General features: G+C 34.3%; 1 protein-coding gene across 4 annotated transcripts in view; it reads left to right on the forward strand.

Moving 5' to 3' along the window:
- crm (cramped chromatin regulator) overlaps positions 1 to 18,663 on the forward strand; it is a 345,363-nt gene that overhangs the window by 323,212 nt on the left and 3,488 nt on the right. For all 4 annotated transcript variants that reach the window (XM_090406636.1, XM_090406637.1, XM_090406634.1 and 1 more), the window contains exons 16-17: positions 8,565 to 8,752; positions 16,397 to 16,531. In XM_090406636.1, the coding sequence (XP_090262762.1) occupies positions 8,565 to 8,752; positions 16,397 to 16,531 (323 nt within the window). The remainder of the gene's footprint in view (positions 1 to 8,564; positions 8,753 to 16,396; positions 16,532 to 18,663) is intronic.

Below are 18,663 nucleotides of genomic sequence, written 5' to 3' on the forward strand. Positions count from 1 at the left end.
TGTCACATACTTCAGTGTAATGCATATGTAATACCAATGTCTGAATGAATAAAGACTACCTTGGTTCAGGATAATGCTTTGGTTCTTATTGCACTGAATGGGAGTAAGTAGCATTTCAGAAGCTTCTTTAAATTTTTTGACAATGCAATTAAGTTTATTATACATTTTAGCTTTTCACACAATGAACGACATTCCTTACTTTGGCAAAAGTACTGGATGGCCTTCATTGGTTGTGTGAAATGCTAAACCAGATTTGTGTTTTCTTTTCTCTTTGACATCTTTAAAATGCTCTAACATGTGCAGATTTCTCCAGGTTGTCATGTTTCACTAACATAAATATTACACATGAACAGTGAATCTCACAGATACCTGCTGCTTGAAGGGAAGGTGAGGAGATTTTGGAGCCTCTAAGAATCTGAAGATCTTGTATAGTAGTAAAAGCCACTTTTATGACGTGACTTTGGAGAATTCAAGAAATTTTATTGGTAATATTGAAGGTGTAAGGAAGGGTTGAATGCTACTTTGAAGTCTTGCTTATTTATTGATGTTTTGGAGGGTATTACAAAATCCTGGAGATCATCTTGTGCCCATCAAGATGGATATGGGTGCAATGAATGAGGTAACAAAGTTATTTATTTCTCTTTTCTGTGTTGCTGATGATGTATGCTTTATCCTTTAAGGTTTTGATTATTCGTACCTTCCATAAGGTGGGTGGTGTGAAGGAGCATGAAGGAATCTTCCAGTGTTGTTGGTGTGTTTTCTGTATGCTGAAAAACAGTCTTTTATCTTCAGAGACTTTTAGTCAAATGTCAAGGAAAAGTGATGACTTATTGTTTTTAAATTCAAGGATAAACTTTACTATGGCATAGACTGTTAAGATAATTCTTGAATACTATCCAGGTGATATTTTTGAACTAAGTTCAAATGGAGTACTGGAAGAAATCAAGAATTATCTTAACAGTCTACATTACAGGAATTTTTAATAATCTCCTAGACTTCTCTGAAGATGAGACTGTTATCATTTCACTTTATGCAGACAACTCAATAACACTGGTAGGTTCCTTCATGTTTCTCACCACCACCACCATCCCTTGTAGAAGTAGCAATAATCAAACTTCTAAGAGAGACAGAGTACACAAACCTCCAGCAGCATAGAGAAAAGAAATAAAGAAATTCATCACCTCATCCATACTCTTTTCCTTTAATGGATATGGTGGCAAGATAATCACCAGGATGTTATAAACTTCCCCATGATGTACTGTAGACTGGGGGGGGGGGGTATTTTCTTTTTTATATCTCAACCTTTATTCTATTTTCTTTCAATCTTATATTCTTTTAATCTCGGCATCATTATCTTTCTTTACCTTTACTCTATCTTTAACTTTATGCAGTCGGCTGTGCCTTTGTAATATTGTTCTATTCCTTCCTATATATGTTTTCTCTTAATGCATAAACTCCCTTTCTACTAACTGCCTTCCCCACTTCACTTCTTATTCCTCGAACACCGAAAAATTTATTTGATAAGCTGTACCACCGATGTTCGTTTCTTAGCAATAAGATATGGTAAGTGTGTCCAGTAGTTTTTCCCTTTAAACACAAATTACCTCCGATTAATTATAGTATACAGTCGTGGTTCACTAATTATTCTCTCTATTTTTCTCCTGGGTTCCCGCAAATTAGGCTCTAATTTTTTTCGGAACAGTGTATCGTATAATTAAAATTCAGGCGACACTCTATTGACAATTGAAAAAACACATTTATTTACAACTAAACAATTTACACTATAATTCCGTTAAAGAGACATTCTCAGTTTAATTCTTAATAAAAACTATCATGTTAGAATACACTTTCAGTTCAAGATTATCATGACACATAAATATTCATTTTTCCAATACTAAAGTAATATCCTAGGCAATTGTAATGCTATCAAACTGCTAACCTTCAACTAGTACATACATGATCTTCAATCACTTATCAAACACTAAAATTTATTCATTAACTCTGCCCAAATTCAACACCTTAAACTTAACAGTCCACTATTAAAGTTCTCCTATATTTCACAAAACAGAATAAAAGGATCAAACTCACTTCAGGGCTGCTACTCACTGTGCATACTTATTCCTTGGCTTCTAGTTGGAGTTCAGACTTTTCCCTCCGTGTCAGGTTTTGACTCCCTTCATACACCGGCTTTAGATTTATCGATGCTGACGGTTTCTGGGACGCTATCTCTCCGGCACTTAGGGCGAAAGGGTTTGGCATGAGGGGTGTGTGTGCGTTTAACGTAACAGAGCAGTTCCTCCCAGCTTGAAATTTCCTCTCCTCGGAAAATAGCTCCTGGCGAAGATTGTCATCAGGTCTAGTCTCTGCCTGGCAGATCGGCTTCTGTCATCGTCCCTTCAGACTTCTGGCATGGCTTCTTCAGAAGGTTGTGTCCTGGATGGCTGACATCTGATGGACTACCCGTAGACAACTGATGGAAGACCGATATCCATTCTTCTGGCCAACGCCTTTTCTTCATCCACTTTTGGATCCCTCAATGAAGATATTGGACCCCAAACATTTCAGCATGATCTCTTGATCTTTCACTTGCACTGACCGTTTCTTTGTTCACCTACTGCACTCTTTTAATCCTATTTCGTTGGGCAGCGAAAGCTCGTCCAAAGTTGTCGGTCCGTTTGACACTGACCTTTAAGGCGTTTACAGGTGGCGTTCGCAAACAACTTTCATATATCCTTATAAGGAGCTATCATACAAAAAAAGTTTCTGATGGCAAGGTATTGTCTTTGTTCATGACATTCTAGAAATTTCCTTCTTAGAGCAGTAAGCACAGTCAATTCCCATAGGATTATTTACGTTAACATTTAGCCTTAACTATATACAGACATACAAGGTCAATTTTGTAACAATCTTATAGGACTTGACCTCTGTAAAAATTGATGTAAATGCTTTGTCATTTTGAAGCTACATCAAATTTTTACAGTACAACAAGCAATCATTCTTTATTTATCCCCCCCCCCCCCATTTCCATGAACACGTTTGGTCATATTCTAACTAAATAAATTACAGAATTTAGTCATGTTGGAAATAAATATTTATTAAGGGCAAATTTTAATAATGAACATTATTAAAATTTGAAGAGAGAAAATACAATGAGATTTAAAGCACATGATGTGATACTTTTTACAAAAGGAAAGCTTGATCTGTAAATAATTTCAATGTCCTTTTTTGATAATAATTTTTAATGTCCTTTCAAGAAAGGGCATTGGAATTATTATCAGTTAATAAATTATTTAACACAGTGAAGAGGAGGATAACTTTCCACAACTGGGATAGTTTAAGTCATATCTGTTGAAGTTAGGATGATGAATGTAGGGTTTTTCAGCATGCAGAAAGAAAACAAATACAGGGAAATACATTGATGGTGCTTCTCGTCATCATCCATCTTAGCAGATGAACACCATGCACACTCCTTATGTTCCACTGACTCTCTTATGAAAGAACTGTCTTTGATTAGAACCACTTTCGTCCAGTGGCTACAACCTCAATCACTGAAGTAATTGATAATTTTAGTCATCATCCCATTCCTTCTTCAGAGGAAGTTTCATCTTGGAATTGTCTTGGAATAAATTCATTCTTTGCCAAAATTCTATGCTAGATTAACCTTAAAGTCTTCTTCATTATTCCATTTTGCAAACAAAATCTTCTAAGGATAAATACCCCCCCCCCCCCAATTTCTTGCTCATGCAGCTTTTCTTATTATGAGCAGATAGGATAGTCTGTCAAATATTATGCCTAGAACAACATCAGGTTTACATCCAATTCAAGACACAATAGTGTACATTGGATTGGAAATAGGAAGTGATCATCATTTAGTTTCAAGCAGAATAAATTGAACATCATATTGAAAAGAAATATGTAAGAAAGTTTTAAAAAGAATCAAAGTTGAGCTGCTTTCAGAGATAAATTATAGACTTAAATGTACAAATATTATTTATAAAAAAAAATTTTTTTTTTTTTAAATGTTAATACAAGAATCAAGCTTAGGAGACTCCTTGGCAAACTCTGAAGAAAATTTTGACTGATTCAACCATGGAAGCATGTAATGAAGTTGTCTGCAAAGATAGAAAAATCAGAACTCCTCAGTGGACTCAGGAAGTTAGAGGCAGTCAAGATAAAAAAGAAAGCATATCAAAAGTTCCTGGCAAGTAAGTCAACATATGCTCTGAGAGAATACAAAGAAAAATGAAAGAAAGCATGGCAGTGTGTAAAACTAGCTAAACAAACATCATGAGAAAGCTTTGATAAGAACATAGAAAACAAATATGGCAAAGGAGCAGGATGTTCTGGAGTTGTTGAAAAAGCTTAGAAACGGAGGAAAGAGTACTGTAAAAGGAATCGGAGATGAATATTGTGACATGAAAACTGAAAATTAAGATATTCTGAATCTGTGGAGTAATTACTTTGAAAGATTGCTAATTTAAACAAGCATTGACAGTACAATGGTAGCAAACATTCAAGTTGAATACAATCAGCAGCATATATCAATACTTGAGGTGGAAAAAGCCATCAAAATCCTGAAGTGTCAAAAAGGCATTTCAGGTTTCATTTATATTGTAGTGCTCTCATAGTATCCATCTGTCAGAAGGAAAATAAAACAGAATGTGAGAATTACAGCAGCATTTCTCTACTAAGTATTCTCAGCATTTATGCAAGCATAATGAGCAAAGACTAAGAAAAGTGTGGAAGAGAAACTTGAAGAACAAGCTGGTTTCAGGTCAAACAGAAGTTGTCAGTATCAGATTTTCAATTTAAGCCAAATAGTTAATAAATCATGGAAATATAAGAAGAATATGTATTCAAGTTTTGTAGATCTGGAAAAGGTGCATTATAATGTGCCAAGGAAAAGCTGTTCAAAATGCTACAATTATATGGCATAGTAAGCACTTAGAATTGAAGGAGAAATAGGAAGAATGTTTGATGTTAAATCAGGCATGAGACAAGGATGCCCATTATCTGCACTGCTATTTATCAATTATATGGATCACATTATAAAGGCAAGTGACATTAGGCCTGATGTCAGAATTGGATATATTTAATCAGCTCTTTACTTTATGCAGATGATAAGCACAATTTTAAGTGAAGATGGCAAATTAAATATGGAAATAGACAGCAGGATTATCAAATCTAGTATGGTATGAAGTCCACTGAATAAAGTTATATGGAATAAACGAGAAATTAATCAAGACATTAAACTAGTTGTCTTGATCAAACACTGAAGACTGCAAATATGAGAGTTCTGAGAAAAATTAGAGGAGTGAATCGCTTCAGTAGCCAATTCATATTAATACTGATGGTATTAGAAAAGAATTCAACATTGTTAGCATTCAGGAATTTGTGAACGGTGCTATTTTCAGATGAAATAGCTTAAACAAATGAGAGAGGAAAGGTTAGCAAATCAAGTGTTTGTTGCCAAGATGACAGGAGAAAGATCTAGAAAAAGACAGGGATCTGGGTGGATTGATACATTAAGAAGTGCCTTAGAAAACTGAAACATAAGATTTAACAATATTGTAGTTATGACTAATTTTGAGATAAATTGTTGATTGAAAGTTAGTAATGATGTAAAACTTTCGTGTTGTACTATCATTATCCTATACACATCCTATAAGGGTACAAAGCAGGAGTTTGATGATGATAAATCAGTATAACATTCCACTTGTTGTATAATATGGTTCTCTGCTTTAATTTTAACTTGTGGTATATTTTCTTTGCTTATATCCAAAACTTAATTTTTTTAATAATTTAATGTAGGGCCATTTTTTACTTTGTATATTTTATCATTTATAAATTTTTTTGCAAATCTCTCTTTCTCTCTCATCAGTCAATACAGGACCATCTGCAGAATGAAGATTGTTTATATTCCTTCCTCCTATCTTTTGTATAATATTTCTTCACTATAGATATTAAACAAAAGGAAAAAGTACACAACTCGCTTGTGACAGTCAATTACTTTTATGTTTGCAGTTTGGGTTCCAGCATATATAGAATATCATTCTTATTCCAGTAATGTTTCTATTAATTTCTTATGGTGAATACTATCAAATGCTTTATTACAATGTATAAAACAAAGATAAACATCTTTCTTCATTTACAAGTTTCTTTCTAGTATCTAGTTTCTTTGGTTGTCCTCAAGATTGTTCAATTCTGATATTATTTTTCTCTCTTCATCTCTGAAAAGATTTGAAATTTATTCTCTCCATTTTTCTTAATTTCTTCAGCTTCAAATAATATTTTACCATCATTACTTTTCATTGAAAAGTTCCATAAATAATTTGTTTTATTTCTATGTCTTGTATTTCCTTGCACTTATTATTAATCCAAGTTTCTTTGGCTTCTCCACATGCTTTCTGTATTATTTTGTTTAAAGATATACATTCTAATTTATTGTTTGCTTCCCTTCTTTGGCTGAACAGATTTAACGTACTATCATTCATCCATGGTTTTGTTCTTGGGGAAGATGTTCATGACATTTTTCTCAAGTCCATTCCTTTTCTATCTTCTGTTTGTTATCTCTTTCTATTTCATTTTAAGCTAGAAACCTGAGACAAAACTTTGATCTCATTCAAGTCACTTTTCTGCCAGATGATGAGTTTATTACTTAAAGTCATTCATAAACATCAATATTTGCAGATTTGAGCCCACTCTCTACTGGTTGGAGTTTGGAAATGCTCTCCACTCAGCCATCCAGGCCAGCAGAATCAGTATAACAGTTGTAGATTGCTATTGTGTCTACTGTTCCAAAACTTCAAATGTGTATGTAGCTAAGCCAACTGGAATTCATTTTTCTTCTTATTCTTCACGAATGTATATACTTTCATGCTTGTATATAGATATTAAATACATAGATAGATATTAATTTACATTAAAATACTGTTTCACCTGCAGAATGTAGGCTTCAACTATATATATATATATATATATATATATATATATATATATATATATTTTTTTTTTTTTTTTTTACAAAACCTAGGTTATGAAAAGAGATTATCTTCATTTCCAACAAATACAATACATTAGATGCTGTAGTGAACCTCTAGAGATCAGAAAAATAGTTTGTTAGAGTACAATTAGCCCACCTAGGAGGGGGAAAAAAGAGACTGGCTCATCCATTCTATTCCCAGGAAACAAAGGAAGGCAGTAGTAAGAAACTGAACAAAGGAGATGTTGGAAAATCATAATTGATGACCAAACACAAATGATTGACTGGAATCATACACAAAGCACATAAAACAGTAACTTGAAAAAGTCCATATGTAAGCAAGTAAGAGGTATATATATAAAGATCAGAACTAGGAGTGTAGGAAATGCTAAAAATGAAAATCCAGAAAACTAGCTGTTTATTACTAGTGTCCCATCCCTCTTTCTACTTGGATATGACTAATTATAAAATTGACTGACCAAAGTTTTCATTTTTTTTTTAATAAGCTAACATAACATTTTGAAATTTAAACATTAATTCTGGATTTTAATTTTTATAATTTCTTACTCTTCTAGTTCCTATTGTTATATATCTCCCATTATTGTTTGCATTTGTACATTTTTGTGTTGCCATTTTGTGTGCTTTGTATCTCATCATGTCTTACCATTTTTTATTTGTTCTGTTACTTGCCCATCTCGTTATTCTCTTTCCTGCCATTTCCTTTGTTTACTGATCTCATCTATAGTTTATTCTCTCTTTTATTTTCTAGTTTTAATACACAATACAAATAAATTTCATGCAGTACTTCCCACATGATTACTGTGCAACCACAGATGTGAAACCCCTCGACACTTCTGTGCTTGGCAGAAAAGGTGAATCCATTCTGATAATAGGGTAATCAATGTGTTTCATGGGATGAGTGTTTATTATTATATGTCGGAAAATTAGTTTTTCTTTTATGAAAACTCTAGTTTTTAAAGTGGTAACTATTTTGCTTGTACAATAGTAGGAAAATTTTATGTATAAAGCACGTGATTTCACATGTTGGTGACGAATTCATACATCACCTTATTCCTTTCTCCTCTTCAACATGAATTGAAGAGGAGAAAGGGAGAATTACTCTTCTTGGCAATCTGCCAGTGAAGGCTCTTGCTTCTGTGGTCAGACAGTACTCCTGTATTTCATGATGTGATCGTGATGACATATCTACTGCATTTTGTTTTTGAATTAAGATTTATGTTCCTGTGACACATATATACATCTCCTGGAATTTAATTTATGTTTAATAAAAATTAGTGTTAAAAAAAGCATATGCATGACTTAGAAGAACTACCATATGATAACTTAATTCAAATATATAGTAAAGTAATCTAGTTTTCTATTAGATTTCTCCTTCAACTAAAGCATCGCTTAAAATACAGTAGTTTCACTATACTGTGTATAAGCTTGTAATTTTTAGTGTATAAAATATGTCCATTAATATATATATAGAGAGAGAGATCTGCTTCACCTTTTGTAGTGTTAAGCAGTGACATTTTTAATAATAACTGAATTTTGAAAGAAGTTCTTCTTCTTCTTTTAGTTGCATTTGGACTAACATCGGCGTTGCCTTCTAACAAGATTTGTTCATCTAATGTGACAGAAACTCCTGCCATTGTATCATGTCTTGGGAGCAATCCAGGAAGACCATCTACACCACCACATAGTCCCTCATCCAGCCATTTTAGAATCAACTCTCCAGGCCCAGAAGGGCAATGGTTGAATGGAGAAGTAATTAATTTAGCAACTTTTTAAACAATTTTGCTATTTAAGAAAATATTTTTCAATAAGGTCTAAATTATAGCTGAAAATGAGTTTGATGTCATTAAAGCAGAACATGCAGTGAATACTGCATGTTCTGCTTTGCTTTCCTTGATTTTGGGTATAGAAATAATATATTCATCTTGAAAAAGAGTAGCATTTGTTGTCTCTCTGTTGTCATCATTTCACTTATACTTGTTATAAGATTAATTTTATATGGTTATTATGTATAAAGAAAAAAAAACAGTTCAATGATTGAAAAAAATTAAAGTACTGAATGAGAAAAGATTAAACAATTGGAACTCATGCTAGTGAAAGCTAGAATTGGATTTGAAATTGGATAATGAAATGGTCAGTATGCTTATTTAGACCTTATGGATTTGATTGCGTATATTAATAAAAAACTTACTAGTTTATTAACAACACAGAAATAAAAAGATGTGATATTTCACCTAACAGTAGCTGAGGCATTTTGAAGGACAAGAATAACAAGGGGAACAAAGCAGTTTGAATAAGAACACAGAAATCAAGCAAGTATTCATATATTTTGAATATGCTTGAAAATACCTGAATTACTGTTAAATTCGAGTTTTTATTAACAGGGAATGGTCAGTATTTTAAGCACTGAAGTTGCATCACCAGCCTTCTTTTTAAATATCGGGCCCACACAGCAGGTTTCAAAATCTATAGCACATCTGTGCTGTTTGTGTGTGTGTGTGGGGGGGGGGTGACAGAAGAGGGTAAGAAGAAAGAAGCAGTCTGATATGTTTGTTGATCAGCTGAAAGTTGTACTCTTCAGAACAGAGTGAGGAAGTCTTTCCAAGGAACACTGGTAGGCATAATGAAAGAGGAGGAAGTTGAGTTGGGGCTGAAGCTGAGCAGTAAATGGATGTTGACCAGCAGCTGTTCAGTTTTGATAGTAGGTGAAGGATTCAATGATACTGCCCAGTTCAGCAGAATATCATCCATGAAAATATGTATAGAAGAGACAAAGGTAGAAACAAAACATCTACAAGAGAAAGAGAGCTCATCATCTGGTTAATTTATTTTCACTTTTTCCTATAAGTGACTAAGAGGTATATTTGATGGCTCTCTATTCAAAAGGTTACAAATATATATATATATATATATATATATATATATATATAATAACATTGCCAGTGCTTCTACTATAGTGTGACTAGAAGGTGCTGGCGCTTGTGTTCATCAGAGGAATTAATTTATAAATTTATGTATAAATAAAATGATGGGAATAAAAGAAATTAAGCTTGAAAAGAAAAGAAAACCTAAAAATTAACATTATATTTCTTAGCAAGATTAGTAGATTGATTCATATTCATATAACTCCTGTTTTTTGGATGGATTTAATTGGAATTTAGAGAAGATTTATTAGAGAAGGCAGCTGGCACAACAAAAATGGAAAAGTTAGTCCTGGCTGAAGATCTAAACAGCAGAGTACGAAATGATTACCAGACATATAGAAATGTTTTGGGAAAATTTGGAGAAAAGCATAAAGTCAATAATAATGTTCAATGCCTGCTGGATTTCTGTTCAAGACAGGGATTAGTCAGGCCAAGTAGAGGTTGTCAGGATCAGATTTTCACTTTAAGACAAATAGTTGAAAAATATTGGAAATATAAAAAAAAATTGTGTTTAAGTTTTGTATTGATCTTGGAAAGGCATGTGCCAAGAGGAACACTCTTCAAAACAGTACAGCTATATGATCTAAATGGGACATTATATTAAGCAATGAATAGTCTCTATTTAAGCTATAAGTCAGCAGTTAGAATTGAAGGAAGTACAGGAAGAAGATTTAATGTTAAATCTGGTGTCAGACAAGGATGTACACTATCCCCTCTGTTATTCATTATTTATATGGATCACATTATGAATGAAAGTGGTATTAAATCTGATATCAAAATTGGTGATATTAATCTTAGCTCTTTACTTTATGCAGATGATATTATACTTCTGAATAAATCTAGCAGAAGTCTGCAAGATTCCCTGACTAAATTGAATAGCCGTTGTAATACATTTGGTATGAAAATCGGCAATAAAAAGACAAAGACAATGAAAATAGGCATAAACATCGAAAACCCAACTGCTGTCGTAAACAGTGAACCTATAGAACAAGTAAAACATTTCAGCTACTTAGGCACAATTTTTAGTGAATATGGTAAATTAAATATGGAAATAGACAACAGAATTAATAAAGCTGGTATGGTAGGAAGTCAGCTGAATAAATGTATATGGTATAAGAAAGAAAATAGTCAAAACACTAAAATTAGCTGTATACAAGACAGTTCAAACCAATTTTAAAATTAAAATAAAAGTTTGGCTGGCTTACAGTCGAATAACAGTAAAATGAGGAGACAAGAAATGTTGAACAGGTATAAGGGACATTACATAGGGGTGTATAAGAATTACAAAAAAAGATTACAGAAGCCAACATAATGTAATTGAAAATATGGTCACATAACATCAGATGAACCTCTCTAACAACTAAACCGATCTGACATTGGTGGACCATGCTTGATATATGGGTGTCAATAAGATTCTGTGGCAGCAAATCCCATTCTTCCACCAGAGCATACTTTAGCTCATCAAATAACTGAGGCAGTGACTATTGTCATGCCCAAGTTTCCATGCACATGTTTGATCAGATTTAAGTTTGGTGATTGTGCTAACCACAGTAGTCGTTGGATATCTTCAATTCAAAATATTTCTCTACCACTTGAGCTCTGTGGGTAATGGCATGAAAAGAAAATCTGAGCCAACCACATCTCTTTGCAGTTATAGTATCCCCAACAAAAATATGATGAAGGATGCAACCATTGATGATTATTCTGCCTTGCACAACAACATTGCCTCTAACGTAAGTATCCCTTTCTCTGATGGAGGATGGCACCATATTTCTCATTCTCTCCAAATCAGACAACATGCAAAATCTATTTGTAGGCAAAAACAGGACTCATCAATGAACAGAAATTATATCCTATTTGTTAGGGCAGCAAGTCATATGTTCATGGCATCAGTTTCAGTGAGCTCTACACTGGTTAATGGGATAAAAACCACTGACTTCCTTCCCTAGGGTTCTCTTGAATTGAGCCCTGTTAATATAGTCTGGTTGGAAGCGTTTTTACCTAGGACCACAGCAGCCTCAAGAGACGGTTGGTGACAGGTCATTATGAGGTTCTGCCTTACTGTTAGAGCCAGAGTGTGGTCTGTTCTTGATGTAGCCCACATGCAACCTCAACTAGCTCTTCATGTAGGCTCCTGTCTCCTGAAACTCCATCCATAATTGGAGATACCCACTTTGTCGTACATTAAACCACCACACCACCCTAGCTTGCAAGCAACTGGCTTCAAGTCACCCAATGGCCTGACATTTTGAATGTACTGGGATGTTACTACCCCAATATGCAATGATGGTAATCACAATCTGTTTTTTTTTTTTTTTCAGGCATGAGTCATTTGCACTGTGTGGACCTTTTGAGTGCTAAGTCAATTTCTATTGGACGCTTGGAATTTGAATGCCTGTTATATCAAATATTTCCATTCAGAGATACTGTAAAAATAAAATATTCATCAAAAATATTTTGCTCTGTTAATTTTTTGAGCAGTGTATTATGATTGATAATTTCTATTATTACTATTATTATTCTTTATATTTTGATATTTAATAATCATAAGGACACATGAGTCAGAATATCAATGTAGAATGAAATTTAATCTATCATATGTCTTCATTTGCTAAAAACATGTTCAGCCAAATTAGCTAGGCCTTTCACATGTTTGTATAACTTGAGTCTCAGCTCAGGAATGGAAGGAATGTATGATAGTTCCATTGTACAAGGGTGGTGCAAAAACTGATGTGTCTAACCACCAACCTAGCAGTATCTCTGGTGTGGTAGTGAAGATTTTAGAAAAGTTGGTAAGAACTTGCATACAGAAATGGGTAGACAAACAAGCTATTCTCTGCAAGGAGCATAGCTTGTTTGTCTACCCATTGTTTTAGTAAACCCATGGGTTTACTAAAGGAAGGTTATGTTTTAGCAATTTGCTCATATTTTATAACAATGCTATGGCCGAGTTGGATAAAGGGAATGGATACACTATGATAATATTAAATTTCGCTAAGACGTTTGACAGCATACCACATGAAAGACTGTTGCATAAACTGGAGAATATGGGATTGGAATATAACCACTTGACTTGGATCAGGGGATGCTTGACAGATATATTAAAAAGGGGTATAAAGTGGGTGTGAATCTGCCAGATTTAAGGTGACCAGTGGTGTATCTCAAGGTTTAGTCCTTGAGACGTTGTAAATCTACACATTAATGACATTAGTAAGGGTCTAACAGGAGATGTACAATTGTTCGCATATGATACAAAGATAGACAGGGTAATCAGGGATGCTACTTATATCCAACACTTACAAAATGATTTGAGTAGACTGGAAATTTGGGCAAACAAAAATGGCTATCAGTTTAATGTTGGTAAGTATAAAATTATGCACTTTAGCTTGATGAGATTTTCATCAGCTTATTATATAAGTGGGGTTATGCTACAAGAAACTGGTGAGGCTAAGGGTCTTGGCATAGTTCTATTTTGTTCTCTCAGCCATACAGCTGGTGGGGGTAGCTATATGCTACCATACTAGGGAAATGATTATGAGCACGGTGGTTTCCCATTGCCTTCCTTGCTGTACTATATCCTGTGTGTTCACGGGGCCAGTTTGCTTGCTTGTGGGATGAAAAACCCCAGATAAACTGGTGGAAAAAACCACCAGGACCAGTTAACTTGGCTATGGCTGAGGAAAATCCTTAAGCTCATCACGTTTTCAATGGGAATCGAACCTAGTATACTCCTTCCCGAAGCATATGGTTGCGAAGCACATAGCCACTAGGCTAACTGCATGGACCTTGGCATAATGGTGGATAGGAATTTGAAGTCCAAAGGTCATATAGCAAAAGTTGCAAATACAACGTAGAAGATAATTGTGAACTTTGAACATGTACAGAAAAAGAAGTCATTTTGCCTCTTTATAAGGCCTTGATAAGACCACACCTGGATTATATAGAATTGTTACAAAGATTATATCCAGTTTATGGGATTTAGATTATGAGGAGAGATTACAAGTATGTGGATTACAGACTCTTGTTAACAGGTCATGATAGAGGTCTATAAACTTCTGAATCAGTGTTATAGGATATTGTGTGATGAAATTTTTTGTTATAATGGAAGGTTGGGAGAGAACATGGATGTGTCCATGGAAGTTAAGTTTGTTTGAAGTCAAGAAAGGAGTAAGAACTAGGTTTTCTCTCACAGAGTAGTGAATGAGTGGAATAGTGTGCCTTTAGGGAGTAGTGAGTGTATCTAGTGTGAATGAATTTAAGAGAAGGTATGACAGCTGGTTTGGGTGATTTATAGCCTCTTTGAGTCCTTGACTCCCTGGAGGTAATAATAATGTCTGTACTACTGCTATTAACCTGCTGTTTATTTTATCTAAAAGTTATATGTTAAATGTTTTTTTATCTGAAAGCTTCTCAGATAAAAAAACATTTTTTGGAAATACTTGCTATTGAATGCATTTCCTTTACTTAACATGCCAAGACTTAAGGTAAGTTTCTTCAGATCATTCATAAACGACAAAAACTCATAACTTTTTTACAGCTGCATGGACCTGCTATGGCATGGCAATATAAACGTTTTTTGTAATATACATAGAAAAGAAATAAAGTCTGCCAGCAAGTGGCATGGCAACAATTCACTGTGTGTGTTTGGGAGCATTTCAGTTATTTCATGGCTGTGCACCCTTGCATCTTAGAGGGGGGGGGGGGGGCATTGCTCTTAAGGCAATGATTGTCTTTCACTTTAGTTTGACCCAACACATCATGTCTTGACAACACCTATTCCTCCATATCAAATAAAGAAGTACAGTCAGTCCTCAACTTACTGCCTTTAAGCTATATATATATCAGGAGGACAGAGATTCAGAGGGTAGTTCATTTGAGGATGTCGGATGTGAGATAGAGGCCAACAAGACTAAATATGTAATTAACAACGTCTAAAATTCAGAGGGTATAAGGGAGAAGGTATATGCAAGATGAGTACAGGTCGAGTAATTATTATGGGAGATTTCAGTTATGGGGACATAGATTGGGAGGAGGGTCACAGGCAGGGAAAGAAATGGAATTTATACAGCTGCTGAGAGATAATTACCTGAGGTGGCATGTGGTTCAAGAGTGCTGGATCTGATCATAACACCAGAGAATTTAATGTTAAACATTAACCAATATAGCTATGCTGGATCACTTGAAGAAAGTGATCACGTAGTCTTAATCTGGAAAATTGTCAGACATGCAGAATTTTCTATTAAGAAAGGATGCAGAGCTGAGGAGTCGGCTTTCAGTAAAGCCATGATGTAAGAATTTGGAGGGGGGAGAGAGAGATGGTGGTGGTCAAGAGGTGTTTGAAGAAAGTAGTATCTGAATGTATATATAACCTACAATATGTATATATATATGATCTACAATAGAACTCTATTGTAGGACATTAAGCAGGTGCACACCAAAGTTTGTAGAGGGATTATAAAGAAGAGGTGATTAGCATGCCCATGAGCAGTATAAGGCACAGGCAAGAAGGGTGATCAGTATGGTAAGGAAGGCTAATTATGGGAGAAAGCTAGCTGATGAGGCCAAAAGAAACCCTGAAGAGTTCTTTTACTATGTGGCAAGTAAAAGGAGGACTTTAAAAAGTGCTAACTGTGGAACAGTAACAGAGCCAAACCAAATAGTTGAATCATGGGTGAACATTTTGCACAGGTGTACCATCTAGGTGGCGACATTGCAATGCCAGATGACTGACAGAAGAATAGAGGTTGAAGGAATGGAGGTGCTTAAAATATTGCAGAACTCCAATATGAACAAAGCATATCGACCCATAGTGGCATGTTGACTCATGTATTACGAGAATGTGCAAAGTAATTATCAGCTCCTCTGACCAAGTTATTTCATTTAAGCCTCAGTACTTGGAATGTCACAATGCAGTGGGAAAGGGGCAAAATAGTTCACTGCATAAAGGAAACTCCACGACAGAATTAGCCAATTACAGGCCACTCAGCATCAGGAATAGTACTTAAGGTATTGGAGAAATTGGTGAAAAACAGAATTTGGGAATGGGTGGATAATAGCAATATGATACTCTATAAATGACATGCCCTTTGTAAAGGATTAAAGAAGAATATAATTATTGGCAAGTATAATTTGATCTAACTGTAGTCTTTAAGAGTCTGATGATGCATTTGCAAGTGCATAAAATAGCAAGAACAAGATTCTTGCACTGTTCTTTCAGGAAAGCAATGCATGCACACACACACACACACACACAAAGTAGTTAAGCACAATAAACACAATTTGCATTAGTCTTACATAAAAATAAAATAAATACAAGTAGAAGTAAATTAACAAAAAAAAAAAAAGAAGAAGAGTAAACAGACATAGGGTGAAATATTAACAATGATGTGTGAATGCAACACTACAGCTAAAAAACAAATATAATCATGCTATACAAAAAACTAAATTCATAGGATTTAATTTTTATTTTTAGAGTGCAGACTTTTCACTGAGCAGTTTACTGAACACATTGGAGTCTCCCTGCAAGACAGTCAGAGTATCAACTGCAACAAGTAACCTGGTCACAGAAAATTCTAACTTAGATCCAATAGTTCGGCTTGCCCCAGATGTAAGTTGCACGTTCCGATTTCCATTCACTCAAATAGTAAAATTTCTCACTTTATTTTTGTAATTATTTTATGATATTTAATAGTACACAGCTGATTCTTACTGTAGGGAACTAATACAAAGCACAGGATTTTTTTAACATTGCATATGTTTATTTAAATGTACATTTTGATTTTTCGTACAAAACTGTACTGATTATTGCATTACACAGTGGTGTGCACTTTAGAGTGCTACAGTATGAATTTAATGGATCAAGTGATCCATCCAAGATTCATGTGTGTGTGTGTGTACATACACACACACACACACATTGTATAAACTGGCTTTTCTTGAGTATTATTTTATTTTATTTAATAATAACAATTTAATGATAAAAAAACCCTAATAATTATTATGCTCTATAATGATGATCTATCTCTTTGTAAATGAGAATAGTTATTTATTAATAATAAATATATATACTTACATTGAGTAAGCTACTTTGAACTTTATTAGTGGTTATTTAGATAAAAGTAAGCAACATTTCAGCATCACTGAAACATTGGATCCAAGAAATAGTCTTAATCATCTCTTAAAAGTTGTTTTCATTTCTGAGCTTTCCTCTAAGAGAGTTAAAGATTCTTGGTGCTTGGATCAATTTTTTATAGTGGATGATTTGATGTAATGTATTTTCATTAGAAGAGATTTTGTGCCCAGGAGCTTGCCTGAGACTTTTCATTCATTTGTTATAACAATGTTTCATATAGCAAGAATCAGGTACAATATAGAATAGATGGTCTAGTCCATAGATGGCCAACAGCAGGCCTGCATGCGGCCATAACATGATTTTGTGCAGCCCGTGGCAGGATAAAAACTATATTAAATTATATGTATTATCAATTTAGCTATTAGTTTTGACTGCAGATTTTCTGATTGATATACTAGTTATATTCATTATTTCTATTGATGGAAACAATTTATATTCTCAACACGGAATCAAAATTGCTTTAAAAAGATTACTCAATTTATAAAATCTACTGCTTCTCTGTGCGAGTTGTAGTATTAGATTTCTACATAGGATTACTCTGCATAATGCATCATTGAAAGCTTGCTCAGTTAACAGTGTTATTGTTGTAGTTTGTGTCCCCTGGTCAGTTACTTCAGCCTTTATGTACTATGAGTAAGAAACATAAGATCTGTGAAGAAAATGGGTCATTTCAGGAGAAATGGGAAAATGAATTTGTTTATAAAACAATAACGACAACAAACCACAGTGCCTTGTGTGTTTGCAAGTATTGTATGTGCACAAGGAATATAACCTCAAACGCCACTACATACAGCACCATGCTGCTAAATACCAAGAATATGTTGGACAAGTATGTACTAAAATTGTATGTAATTTGAAGAGAAAGATTAGTGCTCAGAAATCTATTTTTACTAAACCAACATCAATACACAAAAGCTCACTCTTAGCATCGTTTGTTGTAAGCGCAGAGATAGCAAAAAAAAAAATCATTATCTGATGGTGAATTTGTAAAACACTGTTCTGTGAAAATGGCACGTGCATTTGAGGAAGATAAAATTGCCAGCGAGTTTGAAAGCGTCCCACTATCAAAACAAACTGTAACAAAAAGAGTCAAGGAAATAGGTTCTCACATATTAAATAAATTAAAAGGTGTTATTACAGATTCAGCTTGCTTCTCATTGCTCTGTATGAATCAACTGACATAACAGATACAGCTCAACTTCTAATTTTCATTCGAACTGTTTCCAAAGACTGTTATTAATGAAGAGCTACTAGCATTAGAATCATTGCATAACACAGCCAAAGGTCAAGACATTTATCATGCAGTTATGAAGGCTGTAAATGGTACTGGTGACATCAACAATCTCACAGCTGTTGTGACAGATGGCACCAAATCAATGCATGGTACTCAAACAGGCTTAGTTGGCTTACTAAGGAAGGTTGGAATCATTTGCCCTGTATTGCACTGCATTATACATCAGGGCGCTCTGTGTGGTAAAATTCTGGAGACAGGATGTTATGTAAACTGTAATGAAATGTGTGAATCTAATTAAGGGCAGAAATCAGGCCTTGACACACCACAAGTTTTTTCTTTTCAAATGGAGGCAGAATATGATGATTTAGTGTGG

The sequence above is a fragment of the Typopeltis vanoorti genome, chromosome 16 (genome assembly GCF_054136105.1).
Source record: "Typopeltis vanoorti isolate ZY-2024b chromosome 16, IOZ_Tvanoo_1.0, whole genome shotgun sequence".
In the NCBI taxonomy this organism is placed as follows: Eukaryota; Metazoa; Arthropoda; class Arachnida; order Uropygi; family Thelyphonidae; genus Typopeltis; species Typopeltis vanoorti.